This window comes from Pezoporus occidentalis, unplaced genomic scaffold (genome assembly GCF_034315485.1).
Source record: "Pezoporus occidentalis ecotype Australia unplaced genomic scaffold, CSIRO_AGI_Poc_V1 ctg15, whole genome shotgun sequence".
In the NCBI taxonomy this organism is placed as follows: Eukaryota; Metazoa; Chordata; class Aves; order Psittaciformes; family Psittacidae; genus Pezoporus; species Pezoporus occidentalis.
The window spans coordinates 2,466,719-2,480,967 of NW_026913316.1; the positions used below are offsets into that span (position 1 = coordinate 2,466,719).

General features: G+C 39.5%; 1 protein-coding gene across 12 annotated transcripts in view; it reads right to left on the reverse strand.

Annotated features, from left to right (window-relative positions):
* The window catches only part of MARCHF6 (membrane associated ring-CH-type finger 6), a 45,601-nt gene extending 32,737 nt beyond the window's left edge, over positions 1 to 12,864 (reverse strand). Inside the window, exons 1-4 of one of the 12 annotated variants that reach the window (XM_062610819.1) lie at positions 12,580 to 12,864; positions 7,509 to 7,608; positions 6,570 to 6,643; positions 363 to 506 (exon numbers count right to left, since the gene is read on the reverse strand). In XM_062610819.1, the coding sequence (XP_062466803.1) occupies positions 363 to 506; positions 6,570 to 6,643; positions 7,509 to 7,608; positions 12,580 to 12,598 (337 nt within the window). In that variant the 5' untranslated portion in view covers positions 12,599 to 12,864. Of the gene's footprint in view, positions 1 to 362; positions 507 to 6,569; positions 6,644 to 7,508; positions 7,609 to 8,067; positions 8,092 to 9,513; positions 10,904 to 11,061; positions 11,270 to 12,579 lie in introns of those variants that run through there. The other 11 variants (XM_062610820.1, XM_062610828.1, XM_062610821.1 and 8 more) reach the window with 11 other exon arrangements.
* Between the last annotated feature and the right edge of the window lie 1,385 nt (positions 12,865 to 14,249).

Genomic DNA, 14,249 nt, shown 5'->3' on the forward strand with positions numbered 1-14,249 from the left:
TACTGCACTTTGATTTATAGATAGTTAGAAAAACCAGGACAATTCTTCTATCCTATTAAATGGTATAAAATAAAAAGGTCCATGAAATAAGATAACTGAAAAGAGGCATTTTATTGGAATAAGAAGTTTTAAAGCCCTTTTATGCATTTTCTTCTATCTCTTAACACCTTCCTGCATTGCACTACTGGCATAAGAGTCAAGCAGCTAGAACTTCCAAGCAATACATAAGTGAAATAATGTCTTCAAACTTAAGATTTATTATTTTTTTAATAAACCAACAATGATCTCACAAAACTTTGCTGCAGGAAGCGGCGTATTTTCCTGCCTGCAAGACTATTACAGTACAAAAAATTAATACTTACATGCAGTAAGAGGTACTACTCCCAACCATGCAAAGGCCACAAGTGTATAATGAAACCAGTATCGTATTGCTGTGCCAATACTTGTAACCAGTCCAGCAAAGATGTCTTGGATTGGAAGCCGTGAAGGCATATCTGGGGAATAAACTGTGTAGAAAATGCACTTATGAAACAGTTCTTCCTTTATAAGAAGCATTTATGTAAAATTCCTGCCAACTACAAAATGCTCGTGTTTGGCAAAAGCTTACTAGAAGAATAAGCACATTTTACAGATTCCCAAGAGATGACCCCAAACAAACAACAGAAAAAACTTCACATGATACATTTGTTACATTGTGTACTGAGTGGAAGGAGAAAATTAATAAACTCCATGCTAGTTCTTGACTTGGAGAAGTTTTCTTAATAGTTTTATCAACTGGAAACTGATTATCTCAAAATAAGCTCAAGCCTGCAAGAAAAAGCAGATTCTAAATTCAGCAGCCCTCCTACTCTGCAGTACCTCAAAGATATCCCTGTATGTTACTCATAAACTTAGTTCAAGGAAAGAGTACAAGGAACAAGAACAATTAGCAGTTTTGTATACTGACAATCTGTTTGTATTAAGTAACTTAGATTCCTACCTGCTATCCAACAGCACAAAATCAAAAAAAAGGGGAAAATGAGAGCACCTCACAGACAGGAAAACAGAAGGTAACCGAGTATTTACAGACCTTGAAATTTACATAGAATGCCTTTTACTTTCAACAGATATCTATTTCATATCATGCAAGACTTCTTTAAAGGTCACTCCTATTACAGAACACAATGCAAATCTCTCAGCCACTACATTTTCATAATAGTATATTTTCACAACTTTTAAATTCAACACCTATATATTACATAAACCTGTCCTTACTCAAAAGCCAAGAAAAACAGTGACAGAGTTTCTTCTTTTGCAAACAATTAGAAAACATTTATCTCTAATGATTACATTACATTTCATTACATTTCAATCACAGATTTGAATAAAGAAGATAAACTACAGTTAGAAGTTGCACAAAGACATTGCTGCCTGGATATTTAAGTTATGTTGAAAACAGCTGAGCTTGAAGACTTTCACACATTTAATAAACGGACTACTTTTCAAAAAGAAAAAAAAAAAAAATCACATGCTTATAACTACATAAAGAAATGTAAGTTTTGTAAGAATGACTAGAAAAAAGTTTTCCTTCCCTCTCATGGACAACCATTTGAAGTCTGAGAAATACTGCTTCATACAACCCACTTGCATCCCCTCATTTTCTCTAATGAACATCTTTACTATCTTTACCTACACTCCTAATCATTTATTAATCTCAGAGAGTAAGCTTCTGTAGGAGAAAAAAAAACCTCTCTTTTCTCTCCAGGGATATTTCCCATAGTTTCTGTATTGTAAAAAAACCCTCAAGAACATAGAGAAGTAGTATCAATGTGCATAAGTAGTCAAAGAATGTGGAGAGATTGGTGCATTTCAACATGTGGATTATATTTGACACAAATTAACAACAAAACAGTAACCATAACGCAAACAGTAACTTGTTTTAAATTTCAAAGGTTCTCAGTTGTCAGGTATCTGGCAAGGAACTGGAATTTATAAAAAAGATGGCTACAAACATAGCGCTAGGGAAGTGTAGCTGTGAGAACATAAAGCAGTAAAAGAAAGCAGGACAGAAACATGTTTTGACACTATCTACCAAGTTACTATTTTCTTATTACAAAAATGGATTTAGTATACAATTTGGCAGTACTATAGAAAATGCCAACTGAAACAAAACTGTACTCAGCAGACACTCAAGAGGCTTATTTTTTTCATTTTACAAAAATGTGTTTTACTCAACACTTTGGAACTTTAACAGAGCCTACAAGGAAAACATTAACTTTGCATTAATCATTTATTTATTAGGGAGAAGCTGGGATGGTTTAAAGTTTTGTTTGTTTGTTTGTTTTTTTAGAAAAATGCATATTTCAGGAATTACTCAACACTTACACAGGGGATTGTAGAAAATGGATGCTCAACTCAGGAAAACTGAAGTGGTTGTAAATGTTAGCACCTCTACATACTCACTTTTCTAGGGCTTTAGGATTACAACTGAACATTCAAATAAATGCACAGCACATCTACTACTCAGAGAAGACAAGCTGCCACAGTGCAACTGCATCCTATTTCATGTCTCACTCTTTTCCCATTCAAGTCTACCTATTTACTTCCCATAACCTGAATGGGTGCATACCTAGCATGGAAGAAAGTAAAACATCTTCCTTTGATTAGGTAAAACATTTAACCTACTTCACAGAATCTCCATACTTAAAGAGTCCTCTTACCCATAAATTTGCTATTCACTATTACACTTGCAAGCCATTTAGAAGCCACCTCCCTCATCCATGTGCACTGATCATGAAATAAGAATCACAGAACAGGTAGGGTTGGAAACAACCTTAAGAACACCCAGTTCCAACCCCCCTGCCATGGGCAGGGACACCTCACACTAATGTGAGGTGTCACCCAAGGTTCTGTCCAACCTGGCCATGAACACTGCCAGGAATGGAACATTCACAGCTTCCCTGGGCAAACCATTCCAGACTGTGTAACTCGGAAGCAAAACTTTGTGTTTTATAAATGATGGATTAAAGCAGTGGTTTGGTAAAACAGGGGTTGTGAGTTACTCTTTAGGTTGGATAAGATGATCTGCAAAAGACCCTTCCAACACGAATCATTCTATGTTTCTGTTTCACACTTTTGAGACATATACAGACTTTGCTGCAGACTTCTAAGGTAAAGGAAAAAAATGCCACCCCTTCTCATGCAAGCCATGGCTCTAATAAAACATATGACATGACACTTGAATGTATCTCACCTGCATGTTTACCCTACACCCTGAATCTGGCAGCAGACATGTTGAATTCTGTGCCAGCATGTAGTATTTTCTTTCAGAAGTTTGGTTTTCCAAACTACAGTTTCTAGAAATGCTGACGCTATGGGCTACTGTATTAAAGTTTGTCAAAATGAACAAGTAAAAAAAAAAAAAAATCAGCCCATTATATCTGTCAATAAAATCTTAATTACTTCAAATAACAAGCCCAAGTCACTTAGTATAATTACATACCTTCCTACAGATAGTTTTGTACAAAATTAAAGATCCAAACGCTTGGAACTTAATGAAGTCTACAAACAACGTGCAATTACTAAGGGCTGGTTTTTGCACAAGTTTCTTAAAAATACAAACATATAATTTAATAATTTACAATTATTTCAGAGAGCTACTAATTTTTCTTTGCCTTTAAATCTGTGAACCATGAACACTTTCATATTAAGCTAGATAGGTTAGTCACATCCAAAAGGCTTTAAAGATGATCAATAAAAGTATCAAGGCTTATGGCTTAATAAAAAACACAAAACAACCCCAAACAACAACCGTAAGTATTTAATGTGGAGAATCTCAGTATGCCATAGGATAGTTTAGGAGTCCAATCAATCCAAATGATCAAAGGAACAAACAGTTCCCAATCCAACAAACTTTCCTATTAACTATTACATGTGAACAAAGGTGGCAAATAACAAGAAAGAGGAAGAACAGTAACAAAACAGGATTACAGCAATACAGTTAGGTCCAAATATATGCAACCCTTGAACTAGTAACAATGCATGCAATAATCAAAAGCTTATTATAAAATAATTTATAAACTGAAGAGTAGCCTACCCATGTACCCTCCTTCTATTTTACAATCTTTGTTACTAGCTATGCTTGTGACATCATAATGACCACTTAGAAAGCAGAGAAATAAACCCCAATCCCCAGACAAAGATCAGGCTAGTCTACCTCCATATTTGTGTTTTTAAAAATATTTATGTTACTGTTACCTTCTACAGAAAAGAGAAGTTTTGAAAACTATCTTCTCTTGGGAAATGCAGTCTTTCACTGGTGAGTGCTTACGAACATTTAGTGTAGCATCAAGAAAAGTGCACCCTAGCACATGACAAAAAAAAGTGCATGTGTAGGGAGGAAAAGAATACACAGTAGCTGGCTCTTTAAAAACTCAGAAAGAAAACATCCTGGTTAAAAAGGAACAATCACTTTTTAAAACAGCTGTATGAATTTGTAACTGGAGAACTGCAGAAAATGAGTATTTAAAACATGAATTTAGCTTCAAAGTGTGCATTTGAAAATAGAGTCATTAGCCTACATGACTAAACATTTTGAGAGAATGGTGCTATTATCCAGAAGAAAAATCAGTTCCTTTGTACTCCTGCCAAGACGCAAGTTCTACTCTTTCCTTCCTCTACAAACAGTAACTAACTTTGTAGCTCAGGTGCTAAAGAAGTCACAAGATGTTACAAAACTTAAAGAATATATGCCCTAGGAATATTTTATGAATACTCCATATGCAAAAAGTTATGCTAGCAAAGGAGCCTTTTTGACAGGATGACAGCAACAGCCTTAACAAGAAAACCAAGCTAAACTAAAAGAGGAGGAGCTGCTATTACTGCACTATTATTCTCTGCACTCTTACTGCACGTCTGTTGAAGCACAGATTCTAATTATATACATGTGTTTATGCAACCACATCCTGTGGAGAATTATATCTGAAAGTGATTTAAACATGACATGGTTATAGACCAGATCCACCTTCGTTCTGGATGACTGGCACATACATCAATCCTGCCTCTGCCTTATCGTTCTCTCCCCAGCACCAGTGACTCTTTCCCAGCTCCTGCAAAGAGACCCAGCTTCCAGACTGCACATCCACATTAGAGTCCAAATAAAGAAGGGTAAGAGAAACTAAGGAAACTGTAACTGCATGAGTGCTGGGTATGAGGGAAACAATGAAACAAGAAGCGCTGGGTAGAGAGGGCTGGAGGAATCTGTGCTAGATACCTGACATACGCTACTGTGTGCAGCCTGGCAGAAAAGAAAAACAAACCAACCAAACCACACTGTTCAATGTGCAATGGGAAGAAGAAAACATTACCAGCTGAAGGTGCTCAGCCTGGGGAGTGGCCAGTGTGTGACAGGAGGATAAGACGACCTTTGCTAGAGGCTGAATGTGGAGGAAGTGCTTTATTACACAGTGAAGAAAAAGGTTCACTTACTACCAATTTCAAGGCTCCTCTGACAAATGCTAACTTGTTAAAACCACAGTAATTCAATTACGTTTTCTCATATGTCCATAAACTGCAGCTACATTACAAGCTGTGCTACCAACAGCTGTGTCAGGCAAGGATTAAACTTCTGCAGGAACATTTCTGTTGATAAGGACAGTGAACAAGCTTTCTAGTGCAAATAGTAACACACATATAAAGTGCATTTCAATTAGAGCTTCGTGTCCTCTTTTTTCTCAAGACATGAACAGTGCAGATACTCAACAGTTTGTTTTTTTTAAAAAACATGTCTGCACTATGAAGAATTGAGCTCAGCAGCTGCAAAGAATAAATTGGCACAAATAGATTTAATGAGAAAAACAGGTATACAAGAACCGCTTTACCTGTTCAACAGGCAGTAAGCTGGCAATACTAAATAACGAGCCTAGCCTGCCACCAAGCCAAATGACCTAATTTATTTCTACTACTATCGGTTAGAATGTAATTAAGAATCCTCTGGGAACTACATAAAGATACCGCTGTTCACCATAAGCTGCGTAACTTACTTAGTTGAATCTAACATAACAAGTGATGCAATATTGGACATTTACTATATTTTGACTGAAATACAAGTGGAGCATTTTTTTGCATTATCTGTCAAGATCATTTGAATCTAAACTGACAGAGAAGTCAGGTGGTAGTGTTGCAGATGGATAGTTCAAAGGCAACTAACAACTGTTTTTCAAATTCAAATTTTACTGTGGTTTCACCCTAACATTCAAACTTTCAAATACTCAAAATCTATCAATGAAGCTGAAAACATGACATATGCTGTAATGTTGGCAACAAAAGAATGGGACTGAAGCAGTCACAAAAGGTGCAGAACAACACTTCTTTTATGGCTCACGTAAGATTATAAAAGACCAGATTATCCATTATTTAAACAATTCACAGTCTGCAATAATATGCATAAGAACTGCAATTCAAACAAGAATGTATGTTAAAATGCAAGTTTAGATCTACCACGCTGAGTGAAAAAGTAAACATTTCACATATACTAAGATAAAAATAACAAAAGAAATTAAAAAAAAAAATAGGAGGAGTAAAACACTTACTTGGTGTGAAAGCAAATCTGTGCTTACATAATTCACAGTATTCTTTTCTGCTGTGTTTAAGCCACTGAACTAAGCTGCAATAAAAAGTGATCATATTAACACATGCTATTACATCTCCTGCTTTACCCCTCCCTTAAGGAAAACACAGTAATTCTCTGTTTTCAAACATAAATCAGGCTACTTGTACTATCAAGCAGGACTTCAATCAGCACGCTTATTAATGCCATTTAGGCCATCAAGTAAGTTTCGTAAAGTTATAAAGATAAGCTGACTATGAGAAATAGCAATTCCTCAAGTCCATCACTTTATTTATTGATAAAGTACATTCTTGGAGTATGTTATTAAAAAGGCTAATAAACTGAAACATATCCCAGCATGGACACAAACAAGTGACACTATTCCTTATAAATACTTTGAGATGACACATATATGCACCCAGCTAAGATTTAGAACTCTTGTATTTGCAAAAGAATGGCTATTAAAATACCTTCAAAAGGAATGTGTGCTTTAGGCCACGACTACTGTTTTCACTTCAGCTAATTTCCTTGATGAAACACACACCTCAAAATGATCCGAAAGTACTACGGTATTTTTATTTCTTGCTATGAGGTTAGTTGTTCTTTTTATTCACAACTAGAATTGGGCAGAAAATGCCCCAGCATACTGACTTTTCTGCTCAGTTTTCATAAAGCTGACATATGAGCAGAACTGTAGTCCTAAACACAAACAATTGTCAGTACTTCCTTTTCAGTAAAATCAGTAAATTCTTTGTGAACTGTAATGAACCATCAAATAAAAAACATCAAACCCCTAACACTTCTGGCAAAACCTGGATTTTCTTACTAGCTAACCTGAAGACTTAGGATGTATTGGTTTTAGAAACATGTGATGTGTTTTATTAACAACAAATAATTAAAACCCCACAAAGACAGAACTCACCATTCCTGATGAATAAATTTAATACTCCCAGTACACACACATGGATGATAGAGAGGTTTCTCAGGAGTTCCTTCAGACCGACAGACTCTGCATATATCTGCTGACAAGGACACAAAGCTTATTACACTGCTGCTTAAAGAAGTCAAATTTACAAGACAAATTATACAGTTAAATTCCAGAAGCTTTGCCATGTAGCAAAATCAAGCTAGAATACATTGAAAGAGGATGAAAGAGATTTCATCTGAAGCAGGACATGAAGTCTAAGAGATCACCAAAAAAAAGCAAGAAAAATATTATCTGCCTGTTTGCATTATTAAAAAAAAAAAAAAACCCACACCAAAACCAACCAACCAACACCTCAGAAGTGTATTTTTACGATTTCTAGGAAATAAATACAGTAAAACTCCACACAGAAGTGCTCTTTGCCTAAAAACGTTATTGCTAAACAAACATAAGTGTTAAGGATAATCTTCCAGCAAGCAGAGACTTTAAAATGGAAAAAAAATCATTTACGTTTTGGACAACTTAAATGAAGACTGAGCAGACAAGATTTACTAACCCTAACAATGACTTAGACATGCCACTTGCTACTCTTGAACCTAACATGGATGGTCCTTGGTGCTCCTGATTAAGGGAAAAAAATAATCCATCAAAATAAACAGAAATAGGTATTCTGTGAGTATTAAGTTTACTCCAGTTGAATAAGGCCATCCATTTAGCAATCTACAGTCTAGTCACAAAAGGAAAGACATTTTCCACTTCTTATTTCATTATTTCAATTTCATTAATATTCCAGTAAGTCCCACACCTTCTTTATTCTATTTTTTTTTGACATTTTCTTACACCTAAGTGTGCAAAATGTTTTATGGACAAAAAAATGAGTGTAAACCTCTCCCTCTAAAGAACAGATGGTATTTTAATACCACTCAGTTATCCAGAGCATTTAAATACACAACTAAATGTAAATAGAAAACAAGTTCTTGATTTCACAGAATCATAGACAAGTTTGGGTTGGAAGTGACATTAAAGATCATCTAATTCACACCCCCTGCCACAGGTAGAGACACCTTCCACCAGACCAGGCTGCTCAAAGCTCATCCAGCCTGGCCTTGAACACTTCCAGGGATGGGCATCCACAGCTCGTCTGAGTAAATTTACTTATGGAGAAATGGTATCTTCCCTTTACTACTTCTTTTACTTCTATTAAGAAAACGAACACAATCCATCTATTTTTAGAGAAGATTTTAAGTTCAGGATTTTCTCTTTTGTAAATTACTTCTCTATCAACCACCATCCAGCAAACCTGCATGACTGTAACATGCAGAAACTGTAACACATCAGAGACCCTCATTTGTAAATTACCAGCTTAAAGTACTGATGTAAGAATATTGAAAATATGTAGTTCCAAGTGTGAATCACTTATCTTTGTTCTTGGTTGAAAGAGGCACTGGAACAGGTTGCCCAGGGAGGTTGTGAATGCTCCATCCCTGGCAGTGTTCAAGACCAGGTTGGATGAGGCCTTGGGTGATATGATTTAGCGTAAGGTGTCCCTGCCCATGGCAGGGGGGTTGGAACTAGATGATCTTAAGGTCCTTTCCAACCCTAATTATTCTATGATTCTAAGTTAATGTTTTTTTTTTACAAGAAGTTCCAAAAGATACCAAACATTCAAATGTGAATATTCTTCTATATCCATAGTCTGCACAGTATTAGAGTAGTTTCTACACAAAAAGTGTAAGAATTTAAATGATTCTAAAGTAAAAATATAATTTTCTATTTATAAAAAAGAGATTTAAATTTATTTGTATATGCCAACTCCTCCAAATTAACAAAAACATGTATTCAGTACCACATTAAAGATGCTACAAAGAGACATAAAAGAGTACTTCTGTCACAGCCATATTGGGCAATGACATATCGCTGCAAACATCAAGAGCCCCTGGTTTCTCTGGGGACAAGACCGACCAGACCCACTACTCCAACTAATGAATTATTTTTTTGCCACAGAGAGTATTTCCAAATGGCTGCTCAGGACAGGCCTCTTCATCTGAGAGGCAGGACCCACCCACCGACTGCAGCATGCCCACCTTTCTCCGGCATTTCCTCCAACAGAGCTATTTCAACTATAGCAAGTTGACAACTTTGTACACTGGATAAGCCTCATAAAGGGTCAAACAAGCACAAGAGAGAGGATGTGAAACCGCTGCTCTAAGAACACTCTCTGGCATGAAAGACAGTAAGTTAAGAGCACACTGCTCTCTGGAAGAGCCCCAGAGATCTCTGAACCCAGTCATTAATGGTCTGTTGGCTTCCACAGCAGTTCGCTTATCCTCAAGACTGCTAAGAAGAAAAAATGTAATTTACTGAAAGCAAATTAATTCTTTCTTTGGAAAAGGTTTTCTTCTGCTAGCTTACTAAAATAAGTAAAACCTACATTTTATTTTTTCAAAGGATATGAGACTTTCTAGATATTCCCACTTGTTTTATAAATCCAAATAAACATATTATGAGTTTAACAATCTGGACTGTTAAGCAGCTGGTATCTTCAAATCGATAAACACTGCTGAGGGCCAAAATGTAAAGCTACTTATGACCTACTGTCACATTCAGAGGGAATTCCACTGCGTCATACACGCTGTTTTTCCACTTGCACAGACACTTTGTGCCCTGTCCTTCATGTATGTGTTTTGGAAAGAATGACCTTGGGTAACAGCTCTTTTTTGTTCCCCCAGAGAGCAATTCTCTATCACCTCTCTAACTGAATGTTCACTGAGGTAGCATTCAAAAGTGGAGATGATGTTGTTATTTTGCAACAAACTGATTTAACTAGAAAGAAACAGAAGCACCTCTCAGCAAAACCTGGTATCTGTCCCTTTCAGGTGCTAGAGAAGAAACAACCATTCTGAGGTGAAGCTGCTGCTTTGATCTAGCCTTTATTACCCTCCACAGCCTCTCTTATCTGAGCTCTCATCATCCAGTCACATTTTCTAGCTCCACAATGTAATTCAGTAAAGCACAAAATCCATCAGAAACACAACGATCATAATGTTGTTAGTGGGCTATCAACAGCTAAGGAAGTGCATCTGACACTGCGACAAGAGTTCAGGCACACACCAACACCAGAGCAGGTACTTCCTCTTCCTTAAGGCACAAACAGTCTTTTCTGATACTCTTGTTTAGAGCTTTATAACCTTGGGAAGCCTCTTCAGCATCCTGGCAAGTGTTGTGAAATTCTAATAGTGGGAACTGAAGTCTGAAACTGTAGAAGTTGTAACATTCTTGTGGTATTTATGGAAAGTGAGTGTATATATAGACTACTTACTTTCATGCTACTATTCAGAGCTTTCAAGGGTAACATTGATAAGGCTATGAAATGATATCTGAGACTACATGTATATGTATTTGTGTGTTTTTTTATATATATATATATAAACGAGACAATGCCTTTAGATACAACAGCCCTCTCTGCTTTCTCTTCATTACCACTGTTAATAACAGCTCGTAACAAGGTACAAAGATAGTGTCTGAATGAAATCCACCAAGATGGATTCACCAACTACTGGAGTGGTGGGAACTCAGCTGGACATTTCCAAGAATCCACAGTTTGCAACAGTCCAGGTTTTTCAGGCAACTGCGGGCCAAGCAATCAAAGCTTCAGGTTGTTAATTTCACCACTGTGAGCAACTGCTGGCCTACTGAGGCAGGCCAAGGTTGCAGCAAGCAGTCTGAAAAGTTGTTAGATATTAAACACACTAATTTAATAAATATTAGTTTGGATAAGCACAAAAGATATCTACAGCACAACCCAGGTGCCATCTTTCTTCATCCAGTGTTTCATGGTTTTGCATTCTCTTTAGCTTTCTTCTTTTTAATTCTCTCAAGCTGGAAAATCCAGCGCCACTAGATAAAAAAAACTACATTCAGAATTATGCCAAAGCAACAAAAGCCAAGACACAAAGCACTTTCCTTGGAACTGCTTCCCTGCTGCAATATGTATTTGTAGTTATTGCTTAGGTTGACAAACAAAGCTCAAATACTTCAAGAAACATGGCACAACACGTATCCTTTATTTATTTTGGTTTACACTACAATATGAACTACTGGCTTATCAAAGTTCCGCATCATCAGCTTGAACTATGCAGTTCCTCAACATTCTCTGAGCCGAGCAAAAGTGCTGATGAAACATACCCTCGTTTATCCCAAGTAAAGCAATAACCTTAAAAACGCTAACTAAGCATTAAAAGAACATGACTATGACCTCTTTAACAACTTAACTTTTTAAAATTAGGTAAGTTGCTATGTGTCAGCCCCTTGTGGAAGAGCCAGTAAAACATGCCAGCCCCTGCATCATTTCACTATTTCATTTTTCAAAGTACATTTTCTCAGCATAAAGTTAAGGCTGCAAAACAAGCAGCAGCTAAAGCTGTTCTTACTGCTCAGATGGAAGCGTATATTTTGCACTCGCTAAGCTACAGGGCCGGGTACAACAGCGTCTGCCACCTAAGCGATGCCGGGACCTGGCGAGGGTTTCACACAGGCTTCGGGCTGGTCCCTCCCTCACGGCCTCTCACGCTGTGCCACGGCTCCCGCGGTTTCCTCTCACACAGCCCCCTCCCTACAAGCGCCAAGGCCGGCAGCACCCCGCACCGGGTACCGACCGACCCGACCTGCCCCACGCCGGGCGCCGTGTTACCACAGCACCGCCCTCCCCGCCCCCACCGCCGCGCAGCGCCCAGCTCCCAACGGCCGCGGTTATGTAAGGGGCACCCCCGCGCGCGCTACCCCCGTGCGCGCCGCCCGCCCTCTCTCTCTCCCCCTTTCCCCCGCCTCACGCCGGGCCCAGCAGAGGAGGGATAGGGGGGGAGGCCTGCCCGGGCACCTGCCGCCCGGTACACTAAGCGTCCCCCCTTCGGGCGTAAACAGCAGCAGGCCAGCAGAGCAAATACTAGGCCGCGTGATGTTTCCCCCCCACGGCCCCACGTCCACCCTCCACCCCTCGAGGCTTCCCGTGCAGAGCCCCTCTTCGGCCGGGACCCGCGGGTTGGCGGCGATCGCGGGTCGAACGCGCTACCTTCCTCGACGGTCTCCATCTTGCCGGGCTGACGCAGCGCCGGCCGAGCGGGTGGTGTGACCGCGGGGGGCGGAGCCGCGCGGGTACTTGGTGCGGGCACCGTAGAGACCGCACCACTGAGCTGATGGGATAGAGCGCCGCTCTCGCTGCGAGCGCCGCCTGGTGGAGTTGATGGAGGCGGCCGACCCGGGAGGAAGGGGTCCGTGTGAGGCGCTGCGCCGGGCCACGCCGGGCTTCGGGGCAGCCCGATGGTGGCTGCTGCGTGGCTGCCCCCCTCCGGCAGCGCCTGGCCCTGCCGCCGCGGGCGGGGCCCCTTGCCAAGGGCGGGCGGGACGGGGCGGTTGGTAACCGTGGAGGCGCCCGAAGCGGCAGGGGGACGCGTTCGTGTCCTGGGCAACGATTGCACCGGGAGGAGTGCGGGGGTCAGGCACACTACTGCTAACACAGGTTCTACATTGCACCTCAAACCAAGGGCAAACACGGCGTGCAACTTGAAGTCGGACAAGCTTTGGGGATGGTGGGTGCTGCAGGGCGCAGGAACTTGTGGCCCTGCGAACAGCCTTCCACCGTTCAGGCGGAATGTGTTACTTGTGAGTGCTCTTCTTCAAACCCTACCTCTCCTTCCTCAGCCTGAGATTTCCAACAGGAAAATAGGACTCTTCAGTAAAACACAACAACCTTTTTAGCTTAATAATTTGTTTTCAGGTCTTGCCAGCCTAAGTAGCTCAGGCAGCATACATTAAAACGTTGTACTCTGCCGGGGGCAGATAACAGAGTTATCAGATCGTCTCTGGTGAGTTGGCAAGAATCTTATTAAGGAAGAAAATGGAAGTTCGTTCATTAAGGATAAAGCGAAATTCTATGCTGATGAAGTGCATGCATGTACGTATTATTTCATTTTCCATTGTGGCACCTATTTTTTACCCTTCTAGTTGATCAACGAGTTGTAGCAACTTTCATCTCTCAATGTCCAAACAGTTATTAAATCCTTTGCATTAAGCCTTTGGCCATCGTGTCAGCAGCAGAGTGAATGGTAGTTCAAGTCTGGACTTGGAGTGCAGAGGTGGCACGTGCCCAAGTTACACTTTTAAAACTCTTTTTCCCTCAACTTTAACCATACCAGTGCCTTCAATAGTATCGTTTTCAAGCTGGTGGGATAAATGATACTGGTCTATGCAAAAAAAGATCAGGAAATTGTGAAGGCTTGGTGTGGCTCTCCAGTAGCTATATAATTACAGCAAAGTGCTGCAATGAAACGTGGGCTATGCTATTACATTCAGCTCTTCCGTGTTCTCCCTCTCAGAAAGGCAAGGCGAGAAAACTCCTACTTAAAACTTTAAAAATCAACTTTAATTTAAAATCAAGCTTATTTTCATCTTGACAAATTATCTTGGCATGTTAAGAAGTGCAAGCACAGTGCTGAGGATATGAGAAATTCCAGCATATTCAGTTTGTCTGAATGAGGAAAAATTGGTTAAAAAAAACCAAGAAATGGGGCACTTCAATTTCCAGGTGCATTTGTAATTCCTACTCTTTATTTCCCAAATATGAAACCATTGTTGTTACTCTGCTGAGATAAATGTCATAAAATTCACTTTTAAGAAGCCATGGCAGGATTAATGTATATAATACGCCAATTTCAGTCATTCATGGTAGGCTTTTTTAAATTA